The following is a 23,294-nucleotide window of genomic DNA, read 5'->3' on the forward strand; positions in this document are numbered from 1 at the left end:
CCAATCTAAGTCGTATCAAAGAATCAGAGACTGTTTTGGTTTGGAAGGGACCTTAAAGCTCATCCAGTTCCACCCCCTGCCACAGGCAGGGACACCTTCCAGTAGAGCAGGTTGCTTAAAGCCCCATCCAACCTGGCCTTGAGCACTGCGAGGGATGGGGCAGCCACAGCTTCTCTGGGCACCCTGTGCCAGTGCCCCACAGCCAGGTTGCTTTTAGATTTTCTAATGCCTTTTTTATATAGTTTATTGCAAAATAAAAATACATACTTTGTATACTTTATATAGTTTATTGCAAAATACAAAACCATTGTTCTGATGCCTCATCTGGTTACCTCCTGTTCAGTATTAGTTACTGAGATGAGTACCTGAAAAGCACAACCAATCCCTGACACTCATGTCTCTAATTGCAGCTAATGAGTGTTTTTTAAAGCATTCTCACAAGCAAATCCAAACCCAGCCTAGCAATGTTTCAGGCTACTGCGTGGGGTTTTATTGGCTTATATTTTTATCAGGTTCTAAAATCTGATGTTTCACTTTGGCTGTAGATGATTGTCTGATTTTCTTTAGCTCTCTGAGCACCCCGGCTCTCGCTGGAAGATTTATGTCTTTATGGCAGGGGGTTGGAACTAGATGATCTTAAAGTCCTTTCTGACCCAAACCATTCTATGATGATATGATGTCACATATCAACCAAAGTGAATCTTTTCCATTTCACAAAAGAAAAGACGAAATTGTCTGTTTGAGCTTCTACTCTCAGTGTAGGTTTGAAATTCAGTCCACAATCTTCCAGACTCAGTTTATAAGTCTGTGGCTGTTTTTGCTCGGTTTGTTTTTTGTTTGGTCTGGTTGTAGTTGTCAAGATCAGTGAGATGAGAGTTTTTCCTTAATCAGGAGGCATTAAAGAAAATTGCAGTTAGAGATACAGAATAAGATGTTCCATAAGCAACCAGCTTAATAAAATCTGAGCCACATACTTTTATCCTATGTGTCTCACCTGCATTTTCACCCTCCTAGCCCCCAGCAATCAGCCTGATTTCTGTGACCTGCTCTTGAGAGAGGAGAAAAAGCCAGGTACTCAGTGTGAAGCTGTAGATACTCTTGATTGGGTTGTCAGTGCATTGCTGACTGCCACCAGACAGGATGTGTGCACAGGTTGAGATTTGCTTGCCTTCCGTGAGGATGCTAATTCAGAGCGCTCTCACCTTGGCTGTCATTTCTGAATCTTAATAAAGTTCCTATAAAGATAATCATCTTGGAGAACTATACTTTGTTTTCAGACTTGATTGAAATTAATCAGCTGGTTTGATTACTGGGTATTAGCAAGAGGTGCAAGAGACAGAAAAACAACATGATCCCATACTTCATCATTGTCCTTAAGATACCAGTCTACAAACACACTAGACTTTTTAACTGGAGTTCCAGTTTTGTCTCTGCCAGTAGCAGGGGTAAGTTACAGATACATATAACACAGACACCTAGTGGCTGAATACCGTAGTGTGAATAGAGGCATCTGGCATATCATGGCTCCATGGGGATGCCATACAGGAAAGATACTTCCAAAATATGAGACCTATCAATGCTCACAGCTCCAGAGTAATGAAAAATTGGACTGCTTCATAGGTGCAGTTGGTTGTGCTCTGCAGAGTGGGAATCAAAGCAGAAATCCCCTGTAATTCCCATGAAGCTGGTGGATTGCCAGTGGGAGCGGATTTATTGCTTATATTGTTGGTCTTTGTTAAAGAGAAGTAGAGGAGGATGTTCAGAGCTTAAGGTCACTGTAAGAAATACCGTTCTGAATTAGAGGAAGGTGATCAGGTTTTGGCATGACGTATTGATGGGTTTACATGGTGCTCCAGATATCCCTATATTGTTCATCTTCCTCTAAACCACAGACATTTTTTCTTCCTCTGATTTGATTGCATGATATATTTTATCTTCATAATAAATATTTTTTATGTATGTTCGTGTGAAATTTTGCTTATCCCCGAAATGCAGTTGTCCTACATTGGCTCAAGGGACACTTGTCACACTGCTGTGAGGTGATCCAGGCTTGACATCGTTCAAGTTCTTAAGCAGTTTATGGCCTTAATCCTGGAACATTTTGTCTTGAGGCTCAGACTTGGTGTCTCTGGCAGCAGAGGCTGTCAAATTGCTACCTTTTCATTGGTACCGAGTCTCAGGCTGGTGACTGTTCCCTTGAACTACCTTATTCCACTGCAAAGATGGATTTTCTTTTCTTTGACTCTATTGATCGGGATTTCCTCATGGCAATGTGATTTTCTTCAAGCTGGTTCTCCTTCTCTTTACTGTGCAAAACAGAGTGATTATGTGCTCTCCCCTGTGCTCAGGTTGGTCCATGCTTGCTAGAGGCCTCACTAGTCCACCTTGACTGCAGAGACTGGCTTCCACAGCCCTGAAGGCCTTCAGGAGTGTGCAGCCTTTGATAATGGGGCCATAGCGTTAGGATGCATAAAGTGCAGGGAGAGAGAATCTCCACGTTTCATATTTGTTTGGTTCTGATTGTCTAAATTGCTGAACCCTTCCTCCTCTCACGTTGGGCTGATGGAGCTCTTCATTTCCAGTGACTAAAGTCAAGCCCTTGGGCACAAGCCCTTGCATTTTAATCTGTTTTAGCTGTTTAGTTTGGACTAGAAAATGTGTGTGATTTCTTGTAGCAGGAATTAAAGCTGCAAATGGTAATTCCAAGGATGAGACTGGCAGAAGAGTCAAGTGTATTCTTGGAGTTTTTTGTTACCAACCTTCTGGCCTTGATGAAATATTAGAGGTTGGTATTAGGACTAAGCAAAAAGGGTTTAGTTATGTGCTTTCCTCTTTTTGGGGGGTTAATTTAAGTAGATAAGGTAGTCACCAATTACTGAAGGAAATGGTAGAAGGCTGTAGTGTGATGACCGTGATGAAAAATGCACTGTGGTATGTGAATACAGAGAGACATGCAAGGTAACCTTCCTACTAATGGGGCTTCTTTCCAAGGAAGTACCTTGAGACTACTGCTGAAAATTCAAACCTTTGGTAAAGAAGATTTAGATCAGACATCTAAAGGGTGGCAGCAATGAAGGTGTGGTGTAAACTATTTAGGGGCTATGTCTGTCACTGGAACTTCTTAAGAACAAACAAACGTCTGTCAGGAGTGGCTCAAAGCGATTGATCCTGCCCTGGGACAGGAGTTGGAGGTGAAGGACATTTCAAGATCTCTTCTGCACTACCTCATGTATTTCCCTTTGCCAGGAGGGAACTTGTGGCTGCCTGTTTTTCCTGCTGCTTCCTCTTTGTACCCAAGTCCAGAGGGATGAAATGCTTGGCTCTTGGTTGAGCAATTGCTTGTATTTAGAAAACAGTCACGAAACTGATCCTCTCAGTGTGGGAAGAAGATGATCTTTGTGACAGCTGCCTGGTGATCTTGCTTACTTACAGTGAGTTCAGCTCTTCTACAGGTGCTGCTGCTGCTATGTCTGTTGGAATGAGTTTTGCCATTTGTCAGATCCACACACAGAAAACCACACAAAATTGTATCTATCCATAGAATATACATGGTTTTCAACAACTGATGTTTATTGCTACTGTATTTCAGTAAAAAAAAAAAGAAATAGATTAAATCTTGCAATAAATATGGGCTATTTTTATCTTTCCAAGCTTCGGAGGTCCTAGCTGTGAGAAAACAATCCTAGAATGGTTTGAACTGGGAGGGCCTTTAAAGCTCATCCGGTTCCAACGCCCTGCTACAGGCAGGGACACCTTCCACTAGAGCAGGGTGCTCCAAGCCCCTGTGTCCAACCTGGCCTTGAACACTGCCAGGGATGGGGCAGCCACAGCTTCTCTGGGCACCCTGTGCCAGCGCCTCAGCACCCTCACAGGGAAGAACTTCTGCCTAAGATCTAATTTAAAACTACCCTTGTGTAATTTAAAACCATTTCTCATTGTCCTATTACTACAGGCCCTGATAAAAAGTCATGGGGTGTTTTGCCACTTGGATTCTGTGATACGATGTGCTAGCAATAACTTCCTCGGCAAGACAAGGGGGAGAAAAATGCAAGGATGGTTAAATTGCACTAATCTCAGAAAATAAGCATGCATGGGACTCTTTATTTCACTGCTGGAGGACAAAAAGCAGTAAGGATGTAAAAGGCCAGTCTGCTCCTTGAACAGAAAACCCTGTTGTATTTGAATGTGAGATGAAGGCCCCGGCAGTTGAAGGCTGGAGGCCCAAATTTGGTTGTGGAATTTGGTGCCTTGGGTCTGGTAGCATGTTTGCTACTGGGTTCCATCTCAGGGGGCTGCTGACTCCATGCTGGGATTTTCTGGTGTCTGTCAGAGCTGAAACGTGTTCATTAGAGATGGTGCTGGTGTCAGACGTCCGCATGCAGGGTTGTCATAGTCTGGTTATTCAGCAAAGATTAGCTCTTTTATTGACTTTCTATAGAAGATTGGCATGCATTTCCTGAGAAAATCTGGACACCCAGCCCTAAAAATAGCTGAAGACAACTGGCTTCTGTGTAGTTTGCAGCCAGTCTGTGGCCTTAGAGGAAACAAATCTGTTCATGAGCTTCTGGTGAGCCAATCCAATATGTGACTCTGTCCGGTCTTTTACATGTTCGTTTATCCTGAAGCTTCAACTAGTTCACAAAGTGCAACCTCTCTCATAAATTCAGATAGATAGAATTTAGGGGGTCAGTATGGCACTGGGCCCTTGTGCTGGATGTGGCTGCTCTAGGTAAATCCCACAGTGGCATTTAGGATGTGCAACCTGTAGTAGCCCATGGTCAGAACCATCAAGCAGTTGAAGCTCTGCTGGAGTGGGCTGTCTTCACAAAAATGTGATGTGCCCATGTAATCAATAAGAAAAATCAACAGGACTCAGTGCGTGTACACGAGTGATAGGATTGATGGCTGTATAACTCACTGTCCTGCTACAGGTCTGCATACAGGGAAAGGTAGTAAGTAACATTATGTCCAGTGAGACCTAGAGGTGTAAATCATTTGCTATGTCTGTATCTAATAGCTTTTGGAAGAAGCGTGGCTCCAGGTGAGAGAGAACGGCTGGGATGTGGCAGAGCTTTCAGAGAGGTAAGGAGTCTGTGCTTCACTGCTCTTCACAAATGGGTCCGTCCTTGGCTTCAACTGCATTTTGATGTGACATTGGACAAATGGCTTAACCTCTCTGGGCATCGTTGCTTAAAATGGAAATGTCAATATTCTTGCCAACCTTTGTGAGCTATCCCTGGATTAATGGATAAAAATTGCTGTATGAAGTGTAAGCATCGTTTATGATGTATTTTATCTTGTTTTCTTGCAAAGCAGCTGCGTTAACTTGAAATATCACCACTGCCAAAAGTGGTGAGAGGCGACCTATCATGTTTGCCTGAGCCAGGGTAGCCCCAAAACTAAGATTACCTAGAATTTCTTGAGATAGATTTAGAAATATGTTTTAAAGAGGTTTTATTTAGTGTTTGATATAGTGCAGAGCTTGTCTCTTTCTAATGAGCACCATGCTTTCATGAGTTGTTTAGGAAGATGACAGTACAGATGCTGACAACTGTAGCCATCATGAGCAAACCAGGGTAGGCAGAGGAAGAGAAATCACATTGTTGTACTTCCAAATAACCCATCTGCTGCTTTGTTTAATTCCTTGGATCTTTGTCTTTAACCTCCTATTTTTAAGCAAAGTCTTCCTGTGCATTTTCATTACAGTTACATGTATCACTACTAAAAAGTAGTGAGCTGACTTTACTGAGGAAGAGCCTTAATATGAAAAGTGGCAAATGCCCGAGACAGACAAAGTGTTTTAAAGGGAAGGTAACTGGGATTACTCCACACAGAAGGAGCAGCATACACACAGACAGGTCCTGAAGATCAGCTGATGTGCTAGCGCTTCCATGTGAGGCGTTTTTTCCCCCCCCTTCCTGCATGCAAATTTAAAACAATGTTTAGATTTAGATCCTTAAGAATGGAGGATAAAAAATCAGCTTGGATTCCATTCAAGATGACATCTTTATGCATGTGTGCTTAGCAGCCCACACTGAATCTTGTCCATTGGACTTGCTTGTTCCTGAGAGTACCCCCTACCCCATCTTTCTGGCATGCAGCTCTGTCCTCTTGCTTTGCTGTTGTGGAACCATCACCCGATCTTCCATCCCTGAGCTGATGTTCAGCCCTCGCAGAGTTCTTGGAAGTATTGAGTTTTGCTGCCAGGTTGTTTCATGTCTAATGAATTTGTACTGAAATAGTTATTTGCTGTGCTTTTCAGATGCATTTTTCCATATCAGACAGTCGCTATCTCTGAGTGGCCTGAAAATCTTGCAGCATTGTCCTTGGGCACAGTTACAAGGGAAAAGTGCCTGGTCTGCAATTCTCAGCCAGAGCAGCTGAAAGAAGAGGCCAGTATGGGAGAACAGTGAGCACAAGTCAGGGCAAGACATGTGAGAAATCTGGCTCATCCCGTACCCATTGGCAGTTCTGCACGGGGACACCACCACAGTGTTGGGTACTCTACAAACACACAGGAAAGACCTGGCTCTGAGGTTTTTAATTCTCAGCTTGCTGCTGGCAGCTGAGAAGTGAGAGGAAGCACAAAGATACAGTGTCTTGTAGGGGCAGGGTACAATAAGGGCAGAGCAAATGTCTTTTGAGTATCAGTCCATCTCCTTGTCTGTGTGACACTTTGTGTTTCAAGACTCTTGGACGTACTGGTAGAACCATGTTTCCTCACTGCTGGAAAAACTTTGCTTGGCAAATGTGGCCTAACTCAAGCTGTGATTGGCAACGATTGTGAGACTGTCCCTCAAAAGCTTGCTGAGGTTTGCCTAAGACTTAAAGAACAACAGGGAAAGGCTGGGACAGGAAAGCATTTGTAGCCTGCGGTGAAGTTTTAGGCCAAGCACTGTCGTCACAAAACCCTTGCACTAAGCTAGGGGGTAGATGTTGGGGAGTTCATTTTGATTCCTTAAGCCACAACGGCTGTCTGCTTTTGTTAGCAGGCTTTCCTGTTATCCCGTAATCCCTTCAGACACTTGGATTTGTCTGCTTTTCTGCCTAGATGGCAGGGGGTGTTGGGAAGCTTCTTGTTTCAGAGACATTTGTGGTCTTTGAATGCAACTTTTTACCCTAATGTGACAAAAAGGAGGCAGAAAGCCAGAAGTAACATGCCGGGCTGTTTATTGCTTGATTTATTTGTGGCCATGTCTGTCACACAGATGCCAACATGTTTTATCTTCATTTACAATAGCCCAAAACGTTTCACCTGGACTGATATACAGTCTTGGGCCAGACAGGGAGGTTCCACAGGGAGATTTTTCTTAGCATGTAGCTTGTTGCTGTGATTTTATTTGTTTTTAACCCCTGCTTCCCTCTCCAGCCTTAGATTCATTCGTAAAGCTGTGTGTGTTTCCAGTGCCCTGTTCAGATAATTAAAATAGCTGCTTGCGGCGCTTGGCTTCTGTACAGTCTTTTATCAATAGTGCCTCTGAGAATACCTTGTGTTTGGATGAGTGGTTTTAAATAGAGTGGGGAGAACTTCATGGCAGACAAATCAAGTAGGCCTCTTTCACTGCAATCTCTTCCTTTTTTTCCTTACTTTCAAATGCCTAGAAATTATTTTAAAACTGAAAAGATGCCAAGATTGAAAATTTGATGAATCCTCGTTAATATTGGTTTCTAATTATTAATAATAACTATTACTGTTTTTTTGTTTCTGGTGGAAAAGTTCTGCTCACAGAGATCAGCCATCAGTGGGTCATTCCAGTGTGCAGGACATGTAGGACCTGTCGCAGTGAGTCTTTGCAGGAACCCATCCTCATTACTCTGCCCAGTGCAGAACCCAGGGTGGTGGGCTTAAAGTGATGGTTCCAGAAGCCAGTTAGAAAACCATCAGTGAAAGCTGCTACTTAATCTCCTTCAGTGATTATCTTAGGCTCTGAAACTGAAGACATTATATCCCATTAAAACCAGAATTCTCATTTAAAAAAAACCCTACAACTATACTTATGGTCAAAATGATGGTCTCATTTCTTTTCTTCCTTACTTCAGAAACATCCTCCTTCCTCTCATCCCAAATCTTGGGCATGTGGATCATGTTTTGTACTGAAACCCATGATATTTAAAACCTTTCAGCTCCTAGTCTGCCGTGATCCATCCTCTGTAAGAGCCTGTAGAGTTCCTCATTTCCTTTCTTTTTCCTGTGCCATTTACTTCATTAGAATACTTTCCCATGCTTTCTCCAGCTCCTCTCTATGCTAAACAGTTCAGGCTCGCTGGAGGAAAGGGGAAGATGTATGAATCACTGTTGTCGTGGTGTACTTAGCCTGTGAACTTACATTTTCAGAGCCTTTCTTTGTTCTGGTACATTTCATGAGCAATGCTTTCCCTTAAATAAGGGTTTGTAGATGTCAAGGAATAAAGGTTTCACCTCTTTACACCCCGTTTCTGGAACACCGATTCTTGTATGTTACTTCTCAGGAAAATCTCCTGTGGGTCTCAGTATCTTACTTCTTTCAGAACAAGGAAGGCAGGTGAGGCTCTTCTGAGCATGGTGAACGTTTCATGAAGGTTTTATTGGTGTTTTCATGTGGGGGTTTTTGTTGTTTGTTTTTGTTTAAACAGGAATTACCTCATGTAACAGATGTAGATGTAGAATATGCCTATGCCCCAGTAGTGCTGCTTTGTAATCATGACTTGCAAATCTGCGTATGTAACCTTGGCCTGTGCAAAGCTTCCTGGATTCCTAGGGAGCTTCTGTCCTGAGGACCTTGAAATCAAAGGCCTTCTTTAAGCTTGTACGCACATTCTAAAGTGTCGTGCACCTTTGTATGACAGGTAATTAAGTTATGTGTTACTGCAATATTGATTTTTCGTCACTGACAGACTTAGTGATGACAGAGCCATTGATATTTTAAGTCCTGGAGTTATAGGTGTGTAACATGATTGGTTTGATAACATCTTAAGTCATCTTGATAGTGTTTTAATTTTACCTGTGGTGAATTTCTGATCCTGACTTTGTTGACATACACTTTGGGGGAGAAAAGTAATGCACGTGGTCTGAAGAGTGGTTATGGAATACCTGTGAAAGCATTGCTAGCAAAGCATGAAAGGGGACAAAATACCGAAGCCATAATGACTTGGTGATGCTTTTACTCCATTTCAGTTCCTTGTCCTCTGCTTTGCAGTTCTGGTGTGGATAAGTGAAATGGGAATTTGGTTATGAGTGAACAGCTGGAGAAATAAATTCCCAAGGATGTGGCCTCTGGGCTATCTCTGAAAGTTTCCTTCATACACACTGATGGCAGGGCTTCCTTTTGCCAGTATCACCTTCCTGTTACTGCTTACATTCAAGAGCAGACAGAGTTTCAGGATGCCTCTGTGTGGACTCTTACTCCTATGTTAATTAGCAGAGAGCTGTCAGTCTGGTGTGTATGTGGTTTTCGGTGTCAGCCTTCCTGGCTTCACTTGCTTCTCTTGCATTTAAATGGGAATTCAATACACAATCAAGACCTACAACCTGCTAAGCGCTGACATAGCAGCAATGCCCAGCTCCTCTCCTGGTCTGACCAGCAGTATATAAGAAGCTAAATGAATATTAATGCATTCCTGTCGACTAGCAGCTTGGTTTACTTGTCTCTTTCATCTTCTGCAATGAAGTATGAGCTTTCTGGCTGGGTCATTAATAAAACAGCTAGTGTGTGATTTATTTCACCCAAAGTACTAGTTGGCTTTTGTGTCTCCAGTGTCAGCAGTGAATGGCTTTTCTGCTGTTGTCATGGTCTCCCCTTAAGTAATCACAAGGATTCAGGAGGACGCAAAGGACTAATATCACGGGGAACTTGCTTACCACATCTTGCTCCTATTGTTCTTATGCAGTTTTCAGCTGAATGTGAATCCTCTTTTCCTGGGAGACGCCAGGACCTCCTAGGCCTCTCAGTAAGAATGCAGGGACCTTGTCACATCCCTCATGGTGCAGGGCAGATGAGACTTCTGTAGCCAGTACAAAACAAATACATATATTTGTTTTCCAGACTGCTGAAGATAGATGGTGTCTGTCCTTCTTCCGGGTCTGGAGGCTGTCGTACCAACCATCTCTGTGTGTCTGACGTCTTCCCAGCTCCAAGTTTTGGCTTGCTTTGTGCTGCCATGGAAAAACACGCTGATTACCTACCTGTCTTAACAAAATGTATTATTTAGAGCAACAAAGTTGTTCTATAGTCTCATCTAAGCATAAACCAAACAATTTTGATGCAGTGAGCAGAAGAACATGACCAGCTACTCTGAATTAGTATAAGATCTATTACGGAGAGGGATCTTCCTCTAGAGAATGTCAGAAATGGGCTGAAGTTAATTGTTCTGGATTTGGAGCACTGTTCAGTTGGCAGACCTTCGTTAGCAGGAGAATTTGGTTCACAGCTAAATAGTTCAGCAGTGACCTCTGAGGTGGCAAAAGGTGTCTTGGCGTATTTAGATGCATAAACTTCTGAAACAGATGTGAAGACTGTAGAATGGTGCAGACTAGCAGATCTTATCAGAAGAATGATACTACTCCTGCTAATTTTGGTATATAATAACCTGTTAACGCTTGTTTACAGCCATTAAAGAAACTAGAACAAAGCATTCATTCGCTCTCCTGTGGTTTCAGTGGAAGCTGTACATGCATATACTGGTCACTACGGAACTAGCTGAAACAGTCGTGCACACTCCTGCTCATGGATACGGTCTTGCGAGTAGGTGATTGCAGGTCTAAAGAGGCAAGTACATACTCTGAAAGGCGTCTGTACAATGTGCATTTCCATGTATGCAGATGAATTTTTCTGGTTTTCTCCTTGTTTTTTCCCCTTTGCTGATTTTTTTTTTTTATTTTCAGGCAGTTTTGGCATCTGCTGTCAAAAAATTTGCCCCTTCATTAAGATGCCAACTTTAAAAGACACTGAAAAGCTGAAATAACCGTTTCAGCTGGTATAAGCAATTACAGATATTTCCAGACATCAAAATGACAACCTCAGTGAAGCTTGGACAATTGCTACATAGATGTTAATTAAAAAGGACACAGGCAGATTCCTGAATTACTAAGAATGCAGTAATGCTTCTGAAGCCTTGATATGCCCTAATGAACCATGCTTAGGGAACAGATTTTGCCTGTCCTAAGCTCTCTTCTCTGGTACAGCAGAGTAAGAACTGAGCAGCCTCCTCTTACTGCCTTTCATCAGTTGGAACATCTTTTCAGCTTTGAATTCCGAGGCTGTTTCATTGCTTGTGCTGCCATTCCCCCTCCCGCCCTTCCACTTTGTTTGCTTGACAAGAAGAAAAGGCAGAAAGTGAAGTGCACAGCCACATTTCCATAAGCTTAGACAAACTCTTTCTTTTCTAGCCCAGAAAGAGTGCTTCTAATTAGTCATCCCTGCTGTGGCTGAAGCGGAGTTTTTAGAAGAAAGCTTTGGTGATTGCTTACCAGCAAGAGTGAAGAATAAAACTAATGCAAGTTGATCATTAATTTGGGGGATGTTTGTTAGCCTCATAATCCAGGCAAATAACTTGCTTCAGCCATGTTTGTTAGGAATGCTGGAGCAGAGACCTACTGATACCTTTCCCTGTCGTGCTGAGATCAGTCAATGCTGGTGTCTCAAAGCTGAATGCAGAATTAAAAGCTGCTTAAAAAAGCAGGCTATTAAAGTGGCACTAAGAAAACTCGTTACACTGCTTAATGGTTGGGTGCATTAATCTGAGCTTCTGCTTTTAATTAAAAGTGGACCCATGTTGCAAAATGCAGGCCTGGGTTGAGAGGGTTTTGTGTGTGTATTTTAAGGCCCCCTGAAACTGGCAGTATTAAGCTCTTGGGTTTTGGCCAATGAGCAGTTTTAGTGTTGAGACAGAAGAAAGAGAAGTGGTGAAAGAAAGGAAATATTACTTCCTACTAGGGAAGTCTGGAGTGTAAATGGTATTACAGACTTTCTGGTAAGAATTGCAGAGCAGCAGTTTGCTGGTAAGATGTGAAATACATGGTTATTAACCTTTAGTCTGAGTGATCAAGAGAAGTTATTTCTGTCACTGTTCTTCATACTTGCTTGGTTATTATTCCGTTGTGTAAGGAGCTAAGATGTGATCTAGCTTTCTCTAGCTCTTCAGAGCTTATTCTTTCATCCTTTTTTTAGTAGAAAGAGAGGAAATGTATACTGAAGTATATGTACATAGACCCTGGCTATGAAAGTCATATAGTTGTGTTGGAGCAGCTAATGGGACGACTCCTTGGAAGTAATGCACAAAATTTCGCCTTGATTTCTTTTAGACAGTTGAGTGTACATAGCTTGTCAGTGTACTGTCAGCTCCAAATACAGCTCAGATGTAGTTGATGAATTCAGGACTTGTTTGCACACTGCAGGATTGATGAGCGTATTACAACGTGATGGATTTGTGCAAAAATTAGGCCCTCACTGCTATTTTTGCCATGCAATAGATTCATAGAGCTATTGATTCCCATTTAATAAGCATAATGTGAACACCAGTTCATTAAATCTACCTTATTTCTTCATTTTTGATAACCAGACACAAGTTGGGTCATTTCCTGCTGTAAGCGTGAAATTGCATTTTTAAGTTCTATTTAATCCTTCTGGAAAATCAGTTCTTCCTGGAAACTTGTGCCAGTGTTGAACTGAGAAATGTTGCAGAACTGCTTGGTCATTCTAGGGGAAGGAACAAGGATGTAAAAGGGATTTAACTTTCTTAAAGCAGTAGAGATCCAGCATTTTGAAAGGTAAGCAGTGCTATGCTCAGTATTACTTAGTTTTGATTGAAATAACCGAAATTCTCTTTCCAAGTCCACTACACAACAGAATTACCACTTAACTGAATTTTAATACACCCTTTTATTATTATAATGATGGGAATCATGCTCTGGTAAACGTATTTTCCAGTTGCTGATTTTGGTAATAAAAACCAGCCTTAGACTGCAAAAGACAAACTCGGGTTCATGGAAATAGGCTGTCCTTCTATTTTAAAGATAACAAGGTCTTCTTTTAACCTTGGACGGCACTCCCTAACTTGTTTCCTGTCTTTTCTCCATTATATTGGCTCCTTGCCTTGAAGAGGAGATGGCTTTTTAATACAGCCACTAAATTCCACCAACCTAGAATCTTTCAATCCGATTACTATGGTACATTAGTTCTTGACTCTTTCCCTCTCCAGCTATAGCACTTGCGAATCAAAGTGTTTTTTCTATTGCAAGTTATTTTGCTGGAATCAAAGGGTTTTCTCTTTTTCTTATGGCTTAGCTCACATTGTCAATACAACTCTTAAATGTTAATGGTAATGGTTTTGCATAAAGCATCAGCTGGGCGCTGACTGCTGTGCTTTGTAAGATAAAGTTTGTGGTAAGTCGTGCTCAGAGACAAAGCAAAGGTTCCCATCCAGGAGCTGTGAAAAGAGTTAATCCTAGCTGGTGCTTAGTGCTGTCCAAAGGAACAGCCCCTCCAGTCCATCCCCTACTGCTCCCCAGAAGTAGTATTAGCATAGTACAAGATTTTATATCATAATCACCAGTTTGAAGACAAAGCATATAATGATAAACATAACAGTTGTTACCCTTAGTTATAATCTAAGGTATGTGCCATAGATTCTGAGGCAAGTAATCTTGTCTGGAAAGGATAACAATCCTTTACTGTAGAAAGGTCAGTTTTAAAACTGTTCAGCTCTGGCTGCCGTAGCTCATTGACCATAGAATCACAGGATGGTTTGGGTTGGAAGGGACCTTAAAGCTCATCCAGTTCCAACCCCCTGCCACAGGCAGGGACACCTTCCACTAGACCAGGGTGCTCAAAGCCCCAGATACAAATACATAGGATTTGGTTTTGAATTCTAACCTCTTGGTATATTCCACCCAGTGCTCCCAACTTAGGGCGCAGAAACTGGATTTGACTTACAGCACTTCTGTTCAGGCTCTGGAAAGGGAGGGTTTGCCTTTATGTTATGATTCTCAGGTGGCACCAGAGCCTGGCTGGCTCCTGGCATCATCCCTTCAGATGAGGGCTGCTCTGTGCCATCTAGAAAAGCTAGTCTACTGTCCAGAAGTCACCATAGTGATTGATATCTAATGTCATCTTTGCACATTTCTAGCGTACTTGGTCGTCTTCTTCCCTTCCCCACCTTATCCCTTTCTCCTTGGAATACTCCACAGCCATTGCCATAGTACACATCAGCCCCAAAATTACTGAGCTGTGCTTGGACATGAGCGTTTTTGAGATGTAATACTTATTTTCTGTGACTTCCTTTAGTTTAATCTGTGAAGTTTGGCATAGGAAACTGTCACTATAAAAAGTCATTTACCTAAGTATTTCTTTTAGTGCAGAACATTGTGTTAAGGTGGACTGATTTTTGCCTCCAAAGTTCCTTGCTGTACACTAGCTTCCCAACAGAAACTTGATTTCTAAGGCAGTTTCTGCTGCAATTTGGACTGAAAAGCCTTGGAAGTAGTTGGGGCTGCACTGTGAATACATTAAAGCAAATCCTGTGTTTGTGCTCCATTCCCTGCTATTGGAATTAAGCATCTGATTTGATTGGCAAGTGCCCCTCAGCTGTATTCACACTTTAACATGGGAGTTTACAGACAAATAAGATGTACACAGGCAAGATCTCTTGTACATTCAAAAATGTGCAAATGTCTTTACTGCTGGTAATAGAAAGAAATGAACAAGATATAGAATAAATTCCAGGTATGATGGCATTTTTATCATAAGCGATGTATCGAATTTATAGCCGGCTGACAATAAATAGAAAGTTTTCAAAACCTCTTTTGTTAGACAGTATTAATGAGGATTAAATACTAAATGACAGGTAAGTAATGTGAATATGGGCAAAACAGAGCTAGGGTGTTACCTTGTAGCACTCCATGCAGTTAATGTAATTGAGCCAAGCATGTTGAGGCATTTTATAGATACCCATTTTAAACTTCACTTCTCCACCCCTGTGGAGTTGTGATTCATCATTTACAGGCAGATGATTCCCATCTGGGTATGTAGTTATCTATTGCCATGCTTCTGCCATGGCCTGCTGCGGTGAAAGCTATTGGAGAGGACTTGGGTTCCAAATGAAAGCCATTCTGTGCACTGGGGGCAGAGCGAGTAATCACTTGATGTCTCTCAGGCCTCACCCCATGGCAGTGCCGATCAGTGCTGTGGAACTACTGGAAATTTCACATTCTTCAAAGCAGAGCTTTGAAATCCGTCATGGATAGGGAGCCCAGCTGTGTGTGCACGCTCAATCTAGCTCATGGGAAACCAAACCCGTCCAAACTTTACAGTGAATGTCATCTAGTAACCATGTTGTTTTGCAAGGAAAAAATATCCCAAGCATCTCACCTTCTGATTTTTTATTGTATTTATGGTGTGGATTAAATTCCCATTTAAGCTTAACTTTGTGTGTTTCACTGTTAAAATGTGTATCACGTACTTCAGATACTGATATCAAGCTCTTGTTTTCCCTTTATAAGGGAGAAGACTATCCATATATAGATGCATACACATGTGCACATATACTAATTATCTAATCAGTTTGTTTTCAGAGTGATTTTGAACGTGTGCTTTTCCTAGTTCTGTGTTCATTTAGGTTGTGTTTCCTACCGGCTGTGCATCTCTATTGTGATCTTCATTACTGTGATGTTCCGAAGAATGGTTATAAAGAAAATGGCATCAGCACATTAATCACTGAATTCTCTTTAAAAAGAACTGTGAAAAGAAAGGCAAACAAATGAATGTTTTATCATTACGTGCATTTTGCAGATTTTCCCAGTTTTTAAGACCATGGCAGCTCCATCAGCTTCTTCAGCCGAACTGGGAATTTGGATGCATGCTGTTGTTTGTATTATATTACTTAATCTTGTTCTAGTGCTTAAGATATTAAGAGGGAGCGGGTACACTAATGCTGTCAACATGATTAATGTGGAATTCTGAACAGTTGTTGACAGTAAAGAAAACATTGCCCAGTGTTAAGGCCATGGAGGGGGTGTGTGTTTTAAAACAATGGGAAGTAAAAGCAAATACATGTTGGTGAGAAATCTTTTTGTATTATACACTTTGCAGCAAAGAGAAGACTGGGGGGCCTGCAAAATCTCTGAACAAGTGTCTTACTGGGTTCTGTGTCATGCTGCTTTCTTTACCTGAGGGCAAAAGCTGTCAACGCATCATGCAGAGAGAACTTACTCTCATTAGAAAACATCTAGGAAAGAAAAACTTCTGTGGATGCATAGCTGTGCAGTTGCCTTTATAATTTATGCCTCTTGCTTCATTTCAAGCTGCCTTCAGCTCTGGTGGTGGCGGCGGCGAGGAGCTGAAAACCATTTTGCTTTTCTCATCTTGTTAGAGGCTCTACTTTGAGCACACGGTGACAGGGTGACCCAGATTCCCAGGGGTACCTTGTGAATGCAGTGTTGATGCATTGCTTTTAAAGTCCTTGGTTAGCAAGTCTTATCCCAGCTAGACGATGTTATTTTCTTCCCTGCTCATCAGTGCATCTACGAGTAGTGGCTTAATATAGTTAGCACTAACTAGCAGCATGTGTGCCTGGGTATTTGTGTGAACACACATGGCAATAACAGTTGGATGAAGGGGCAGGCAGGTGTGTTTAATAAAATAGATCAGTGGGAGAGGGTGGAAAAAGAGGACAAAGGCCCACAGGCATAGAAAGTTCATGGTGGAGCCTGGGAAGCGATGAAGCCAGGTAAGCTGGAAAGGGTTGGAAAAACCAAGGGGAAATAAGGTTGAGGGGTTGGGGGTGGCTTCTCCCTGGTTATGAGCAAAAGGAAGAGGGTGTGGGAACAGATGGCTCTAAATTATATAGCCTCCCATTGCTTTATGCCTTTCTGGGCTCAAACTGTGATTGACTTCTTATTTGAAGGTGAAGCTGAGGCTTTTACAACTGATCCATAGAACATCAGAGCCTTAAAAAGGCAAACCCACAATTTGGTAATTCCTGAAATGGAGAGGAAGCCTGTGGGGGAATGTCATTGTTGTAAGAGAGTGGGATGTGAAGAATCATGAGCCTTTTCTGATGGGCCATGATGTTTAAAAGGCATGCCAGCCTGTTCATCTTAGTCTTAGTTTGTTGTGCTTGTTTGTCTTTAAAGCAACAGTAAAAGCAAGGTGTAGGGTGAGGGACTTTTTTCAGCAGCTTTCTCAGGCTAGACAGGTCCTTTTACCAGGAGTCCTTAGTGCTGCCTGTAGGCACCATGTGTTTAAAGTTGGCTTTTTGTTGTTGCATTGGGTTTTTTGGTTTGTTTGTGTGTAAAAGTACCCCAATCCTACAGCACAGCCATACAATGATGTCGCTTATTTACACAGCCGACTGACTTTATAGCTTCCAAGTGGGATGCCATGTGAGTGGGGCACTGCAGGGATCCCCAGTGAACCCTGAGATCCCCAAAGAGGTTTTAGGTTTTCTTTTCTGTGAAGTACGTTACTGATGCTTTCAGGAAAGCCCAGCCTGGATCATGAGAGGGTGAAGGCGTCTCCCAGCCTGTACCTGGCAAACAGCTAGCGCAGCTGCAAAAATAACTTGTATGGAATCTCTAATGCCTGAGACCCAGGGAGGAGAGTACTCTCTTGGACCCCAGTGCACTGTGTGTCCTATGGTCTGTCTTTTCCGTGTGCTGCTTATTACTGTTAACCAAAAGGGTAACTTTCAGCAGCTATATTGTTTCGTGGCTGTGCATTAGGCAGAAGACCTTTTGCTTAAGTTCCAGGAACATATACAATACAATGCATTCTCTTTGTGGTCACTGCAGAACATTGTCCTGTTCTGAAAAGCTTTTAATACGAGGAAATGGCTAGAGAAATTAATAGCTTTTAGTAAGAGCCTGGAATCTTACTGGATTTTCTACTGCTTCTCACATACTTGTGCATATTCAGAAGAATGACTTTTCAGTTTCAGGCTTCCCCCCCTTTGGCAGACAGTATACCTACTCATTTCATTTTGCTGTAGGAATTTAAGGGCTGTATAGGTCTTGGAAGCAGTGTCCTTTACTTTGGGATCTCATTGCCTTTATAAGTGAGTGCTTCAAAACATGCCAGTAACTACTGAATTTGGCTTCAAAAGAATTATTGAAAGTGCCCCATTATTTTTAATTACTTTCTTTTCTTCCCCTTATTTTTTAATCATGTCTTCTCTGGCTGGATCTTCCTGCTGACATTGTATATCCTGTGCTCCTTGTTGAATTCAGTTGAGTGATGTGATGTGTATTGATGAGACTGTAGTTAAGAGCTTGTGTTTGTTGAGGAAAAATAAGCCATGGAGTTTCAAACCCTGCTGGTTTAAATGTACCTGGCTGAAGGGCATGAAAGCCTTGCTCCTGTAAGGAGCGGAAGCAGCTGCGTGCTTGCAGCTGCTCAGAAAGGTGGGTCTCCACATTACGAACTCTCAGGCTGTAAAAGCAATCCCACATCTTCAGGCCATGTTGGGATAAGCTGATATTACTCAACTACAGTATTGCTTTAGGATGGGCAGTTTTACAGTTTGTGTTGCAGATTGTATTTACAGATTGCTGGTCTCTATTAGGTGTTCTTTCCCTTGGCTGTCTTACTCTGTTGCCTTTCAAGGAGGGAAAAATACATCTGTCATGTAATCGGAGCCATGACAAATACAAGGGAATTCCATGTCCTCATTCACCAGCGCTTGCTTCAGGAGATAGCAGCAGCTTTCTGGGCATCCATCCCTAAAATACAACCTGTGGTTTGACCGTTCTGGCTGAGCCTAGTTGACTCGGATGGGATAATGATGGTTTTGAAGAGCAGCATGAGAGGACACAAAGTGCAGCTCAGTGAGAACTTAAGAGGACGTTTTGGCTTTAGTTTATGGAGTCCATCGCATTGGTGGCAGATGGAGCGAATGGATGTTGGCTGTGTCAGGAGACTGTCTTGGCAACCAAGAGGAGATCTGAGGGGACAGAGACAGCAAGACAGAAGCTGGGGAAAGCGCAGGGAGTGTTTCATGGTGGAGAGAAAGGGATGGGCAGAGCATTATAGGCTCTGTAGCTTAAGTTATGTATCTTGATGTTCCACCTTCTTAGGAAGTACCTTGAGAATAGGAAAATTGTGTTTGTGGTACTGTGTTTGGTACAGCTCTAAACCAGAACTTGAAAATAAAACTTGGAATAGCTATTAAAAGCCAGAAGGAAGCTGTTTGTAGTTCTGTTTCCGAAGCCAAGTTATTATTTGCTGTCGGATCACAGCCCAGCCTTGAGATTTGCTGGAAGCAAAACCCAGATAGGTGAAGGCAGAAGTGGTGACAGTGTGAAACACCTGATGATTTTGGATTGCCTGGTGTAGCATGGCTCAAGCTGTGGCCTACAGAGAGCTGTCTGGCACTGAACTGTGAGGGCAGAGAAGGAGAACCTCTCGTGGCAGCTGGACAAAAAGGCTGCAGAACATTACAAGTCTGCTGTAGGGAAACTCAGCAGTAGTTCCTCTGTTCTGAATGCCTAATGCTTTTCAACTCAATTTAAAGGATTCCCATGGTTTGTGGGAAGGATGCTAATGTCCTTTTCCTCTGTTTGTGGCAGGCATTGGAACGCTTAACAGGAAGAAAGCCTGCAGATGAAAAAAAAGTCCAAGTCTAAAATTCTTTTTGGGTTTTGTTGAGATAAAAATTGTGTTTTCCTTTTGCTGGGTTGTTTTATAAGACTAGCAGGATGTTTCTAAAACACTGGCCTAGGTTACTGCTAACGGAGCAAAGCCATATGTGAGAATATCTGTGTGCTTGTGAGTACTGCTTGCAGTTATATGTTCTGCTGCTCTGGAATTGCATTCTTTGGTGATATGATGTGTATTGATCTGCCCCACAAAACTCTTCTGCCCTCTGGTGAATGTGTTGGACACATAAGAGAGTAGAACTGTGATTGCACAACTCTTTTTGTGTGCTGGCACTGCTACATAACTGTTTTGGTTTTAAATATATCATCCAGATAATGCAGTGTGGGCTATTTATGGCAGCACAAATATTTCAAGATTATGCCTGGAGCAATGAAAGCAGGGAGAGTTATGAGAATTTGCAGATTGTAGTAAGCAAAGGTAGAGGATACAGTCGTATCTGTTACACTTTGGGGAAGTCTGATTGCTGGCACAGAGAGCTGAAAATGAGGAGGACAAGATGGGGTGGACCCTGCTGTCCCCTGAAATCAGCACTTGAAAGCAGTCGTGTGCAGTCACAGGTGAGGTTACTGCATCCTTGCCAGGAACAACAAAATGGGCAAACTCTCTGCTGCCACTGACAGATCTGGGAGATGCTGGTGGTTAGAAGTGATTAACAGGTATAGGTGCTTTATCTTCAAGTTCAATTGAGTTTTACATGAATTAATAATTCAAGCAACTGCTTCTGTCATTGTCAGTGATGGGGATCTGTCATGTAACTTCGTTGGTCTGAGAGAAAGCTGGAGATGGTTCATTTTCAGAGAACAGCTTGTCTTTCACTAGTATTCTCTGTTTGGACAGGAGAAGTTCTGTTCTCTCCGTTGGCATGAAAACGGCATGAAGCAAGCAGAAGGATGTGAAGATGTGAATAGGTATCTCTTTCTCCATCCTCCTATGCAGGCTTGAGGCAGGGTAAAAGTTACAGCTGGGTGGAAGAAAATGCTGTTGGTTTCCATACTACAGTCTTCAGTGTATAGTGTTGAGCACTATAAAAATAAACTTGAACAAATATATGCTCTCCTAACTGTCAAAAATTGGGAAAACATGCGCTGGTTTGATGAGCAGTTGTCTAGGCATTGTATAAATATATTCCTAAGAAACTGGGTTTGACAGACAGGGGAGGACATGCAAGCTGCATCATTTCAGCATTTTTGAAATCTCATTTTCATTTCTGGACACTTAGGCTTCTTTTGTGTGCACATGCACAAAGCCCCGTGAAGGCAGTGTTCCCATTGCAAACTAGTTGATGGTTTAGAAGTCTAAAATTGTGCTGTTGGCACTTCAAATGGCATCAGATCTGCTATAGCATCAGGGTACCTTAAGTAACCCTAAGAAACAGTGTGCCTGGAGGGATAGCTGTTGACTGCTGGCTCTAGAAGAGGCAAGTTTTCCAGGTAGGCCAGGGTTTGGTCAGCTAAGGGGCAGGTTGTGTTTTAAAGAAATCCATTGCAGTAATTATTCTGGAATATGCATTTTGGGAGAGCTCCTTTGGTAAACTTCCAAGTGCAAATAACTTCTGAGTGTCTTCTTTTCCTTCTCCACTTACTGTATTGCCTTAGGCTCCTGCTAACTATTGTCCTTCCCTTGCATACGGAAGGGCAGCTGGGGTCAGGGGGATGGACAGTGCCCAGATCTTGTGTGTGTTTTAGCCAGGCAGCCCGCCTGGCTGCTCTGCCCTGCAGCCTCCCTGCTGGGCAGCTCTGCAGAAGGATGGGGAGGGGACCCCACTGGGAAGCTCCATGGGGCACAGGCGGTGCTTTGGTATCCAATTCAGAGGATTAATACTACTTTCTGTTCCTTGGATGCTGCAGCCAGTTGGCCTAGTGTTCATATTCAGTTTGCCCACTTCTTGAGTGCACTTACTTGTGTAAATCTGCTCAAGCGTTTAAGTCTGAAAGAGCAAACAAACAGGGAAATGAACAGACGGCTCTGCTGGCTCTGGAGGGGTCGCTTGCTTCTCTTTCCTTGTTTCCATGAGTGTGGTCCCTTGCAGTACATACAATGCTGTCTGTCAGCTCTCCTTTCCCAGATGAGGGCTTTGCTGTGAAGTGTAAAGCACCGTCTGTGCATCCAGCATCTTTGCTCCCTTAGAAATTGTCGTTGGAAACTGGACACACAGTAATTCTTCTTCCTCACCACTCGGCTCCTCTGCTGCTGCCTATTCATGCCCTAGCACCCAGGGTGGGATGAATGATGGAGCCCCTGGGGTCCCTCAGGGGGAGCTGCCCCAGTGTGTCGTGGGTGCATATGAACAAACATAATGAAGAGCGTATACACGGGAAGAGATTGTGTGCTCGATCCAAAAAGGGATATAAGGTGATGCCAAGGGAGGATGGAGGCCTTTGACCATGCATATTCAAACACTGTGGCTTGTCCCATAACTGATGGGCCTCTACTTTATTAAGTAGTGTGGTGAGGACTAGCCTGCTTCATGTGCTGGCCATACCACAGAGATATTAATCAACTTAGGTTCATATCATCTAGTAGGTTTTCTCTCACAAAAGTGCCAGTGCTGTTTTGCTTTAGGTTATGGCTTGGTTTGGTACGTGCACGCGCTTATTACTGAAGAAATCTGTCCAGGTTTGAGAGTCTTAAGATAATTTTTCCATTCTTTATTACTTCTGCTAAAGGGCAGTGGTTTTGTTAATCCCTTGCCGGTCACACAGAGAATGCCGATTGTCTGGGAATCTTTGGTCTGCCAGGTTATTGCAGCGGTTCTTAGAAACACCCTTCTCTTGCAGAGGTCTTGTGCTTGAGTTTTTTAGTCCATACAGCACTGCACCTTTTGCCTGTTGGCACAGTGCTTTCTGTATATTACCCTGCATGCTCTGTCATTTGTATCCTCTAAACCTTCCTATCTTTTAGCCTCGCACTGAATGCGTAACTCCTGATTTGAGCGAGTTAGACAAAGCCAACTTTCTGACCACATTCAGGGCAGAGTTTCAGGCTAGATTTCTCATGGGTAATTTGATTTTGCTTATTTTAAAAGTTCTGTGCAACCACCTCACACATGACATTTATTCCAGTCTCTAACTCTTCTGTGGCAATGTCACTACTGTTTTTAAAGCCTGCCACAGTCCATCCTCAAATATCTCGTTTAAGATCATGTTTAATTCAGAAACTCTGTGTTTTATGTACTAATTTCTTCATATCAGCAGCATGGAGTTATCATCATCTTCAGTGACAATAACAACTCTGAACAGCTTGTGTTTCATCAGAGTTTAAGGACTGAGATGGTGCAGAATTGGTCCTGACAGTGTATTCTCAATTGAAGGAAGCCTGCAATGAGTGTAATTCTGTCACAGGAATTCTGCATTCTAGTTGTCTAACAAAGGAAGGTCATCAGGCAAAAAGGAAAAATGCCTAAGATCCGCCATGTATTTTAACAGTAATTTGTAATTAAGCCTGTTTTACTTGGTTTAGTGCTATGCATTACATTTTGGGCATTCGCTGACAGTGTCCCAGGAGGAAGGTTCTTCTTCTTTGGTGCCAGCCAGATATTAAGGACCCTCAGACAGCAGCGTAAGAGAGGGAATAGGGCAGGTTCTGGTCCCTTCTGTAGCTAGGGTCTGTTTCCTGTGTCTGTGCTGGTTTTATAATTATCTGGCTTGGTGTGCCATCCATTCCAAC

The 23,294-nt window shown here is 42.6% G+C and overlaps 1 protein-coding gene across 3 annotated transcripts in view; it reads left to right on the forward strand.

Moving 5' to 3' along the window:
• Window positions 1–23,294, forward strand: part of LRP8 (LDL receptor related protein 8) — a 191,262-nt gene that overhangs the window by 23,882 nt on the left and 144,086 nt on the right. Inside the window, exon 1 of one of the 3 annotated variants that reach the window (XM_057413519.1) lies at window positions 16,656–16,701. The exons of the other annotated variants lie outside the window; for them this stretch is intronic. Within the exon in view, the coding sequence (XP_057269502.1) occupies window positions 16,692–16,701 (10 nt within the window). The 5' untranslated portion in view covers window positions 16,656–16,691. Of the gene's footprint in view, window positions 1–16,655; window positions 16,702–23,294 lie in introns of those variants that run through there. 3 annotated transcript variants of the gene reach the window in all.

The sequence above is a fragment of the Pezoporus wallicus genome, unplaced genomic scaffold, assembly GCF_028554395.1.
Source record: "Pezoporus wallicus isolate ANWC-B61680 ecotype Strahan unplaced genomic scaffold, APGP_CSIRO_Pwel_v1 contig_13740, whole genome shotgun sequence".
In the NCBI taxonomy this organism is placed as follows: Eukaryota; Metazoa; Chordata; class Aves; order Psittaciformes; family Psittacidae; genus Pezoporus; species Pezoporus wallicus.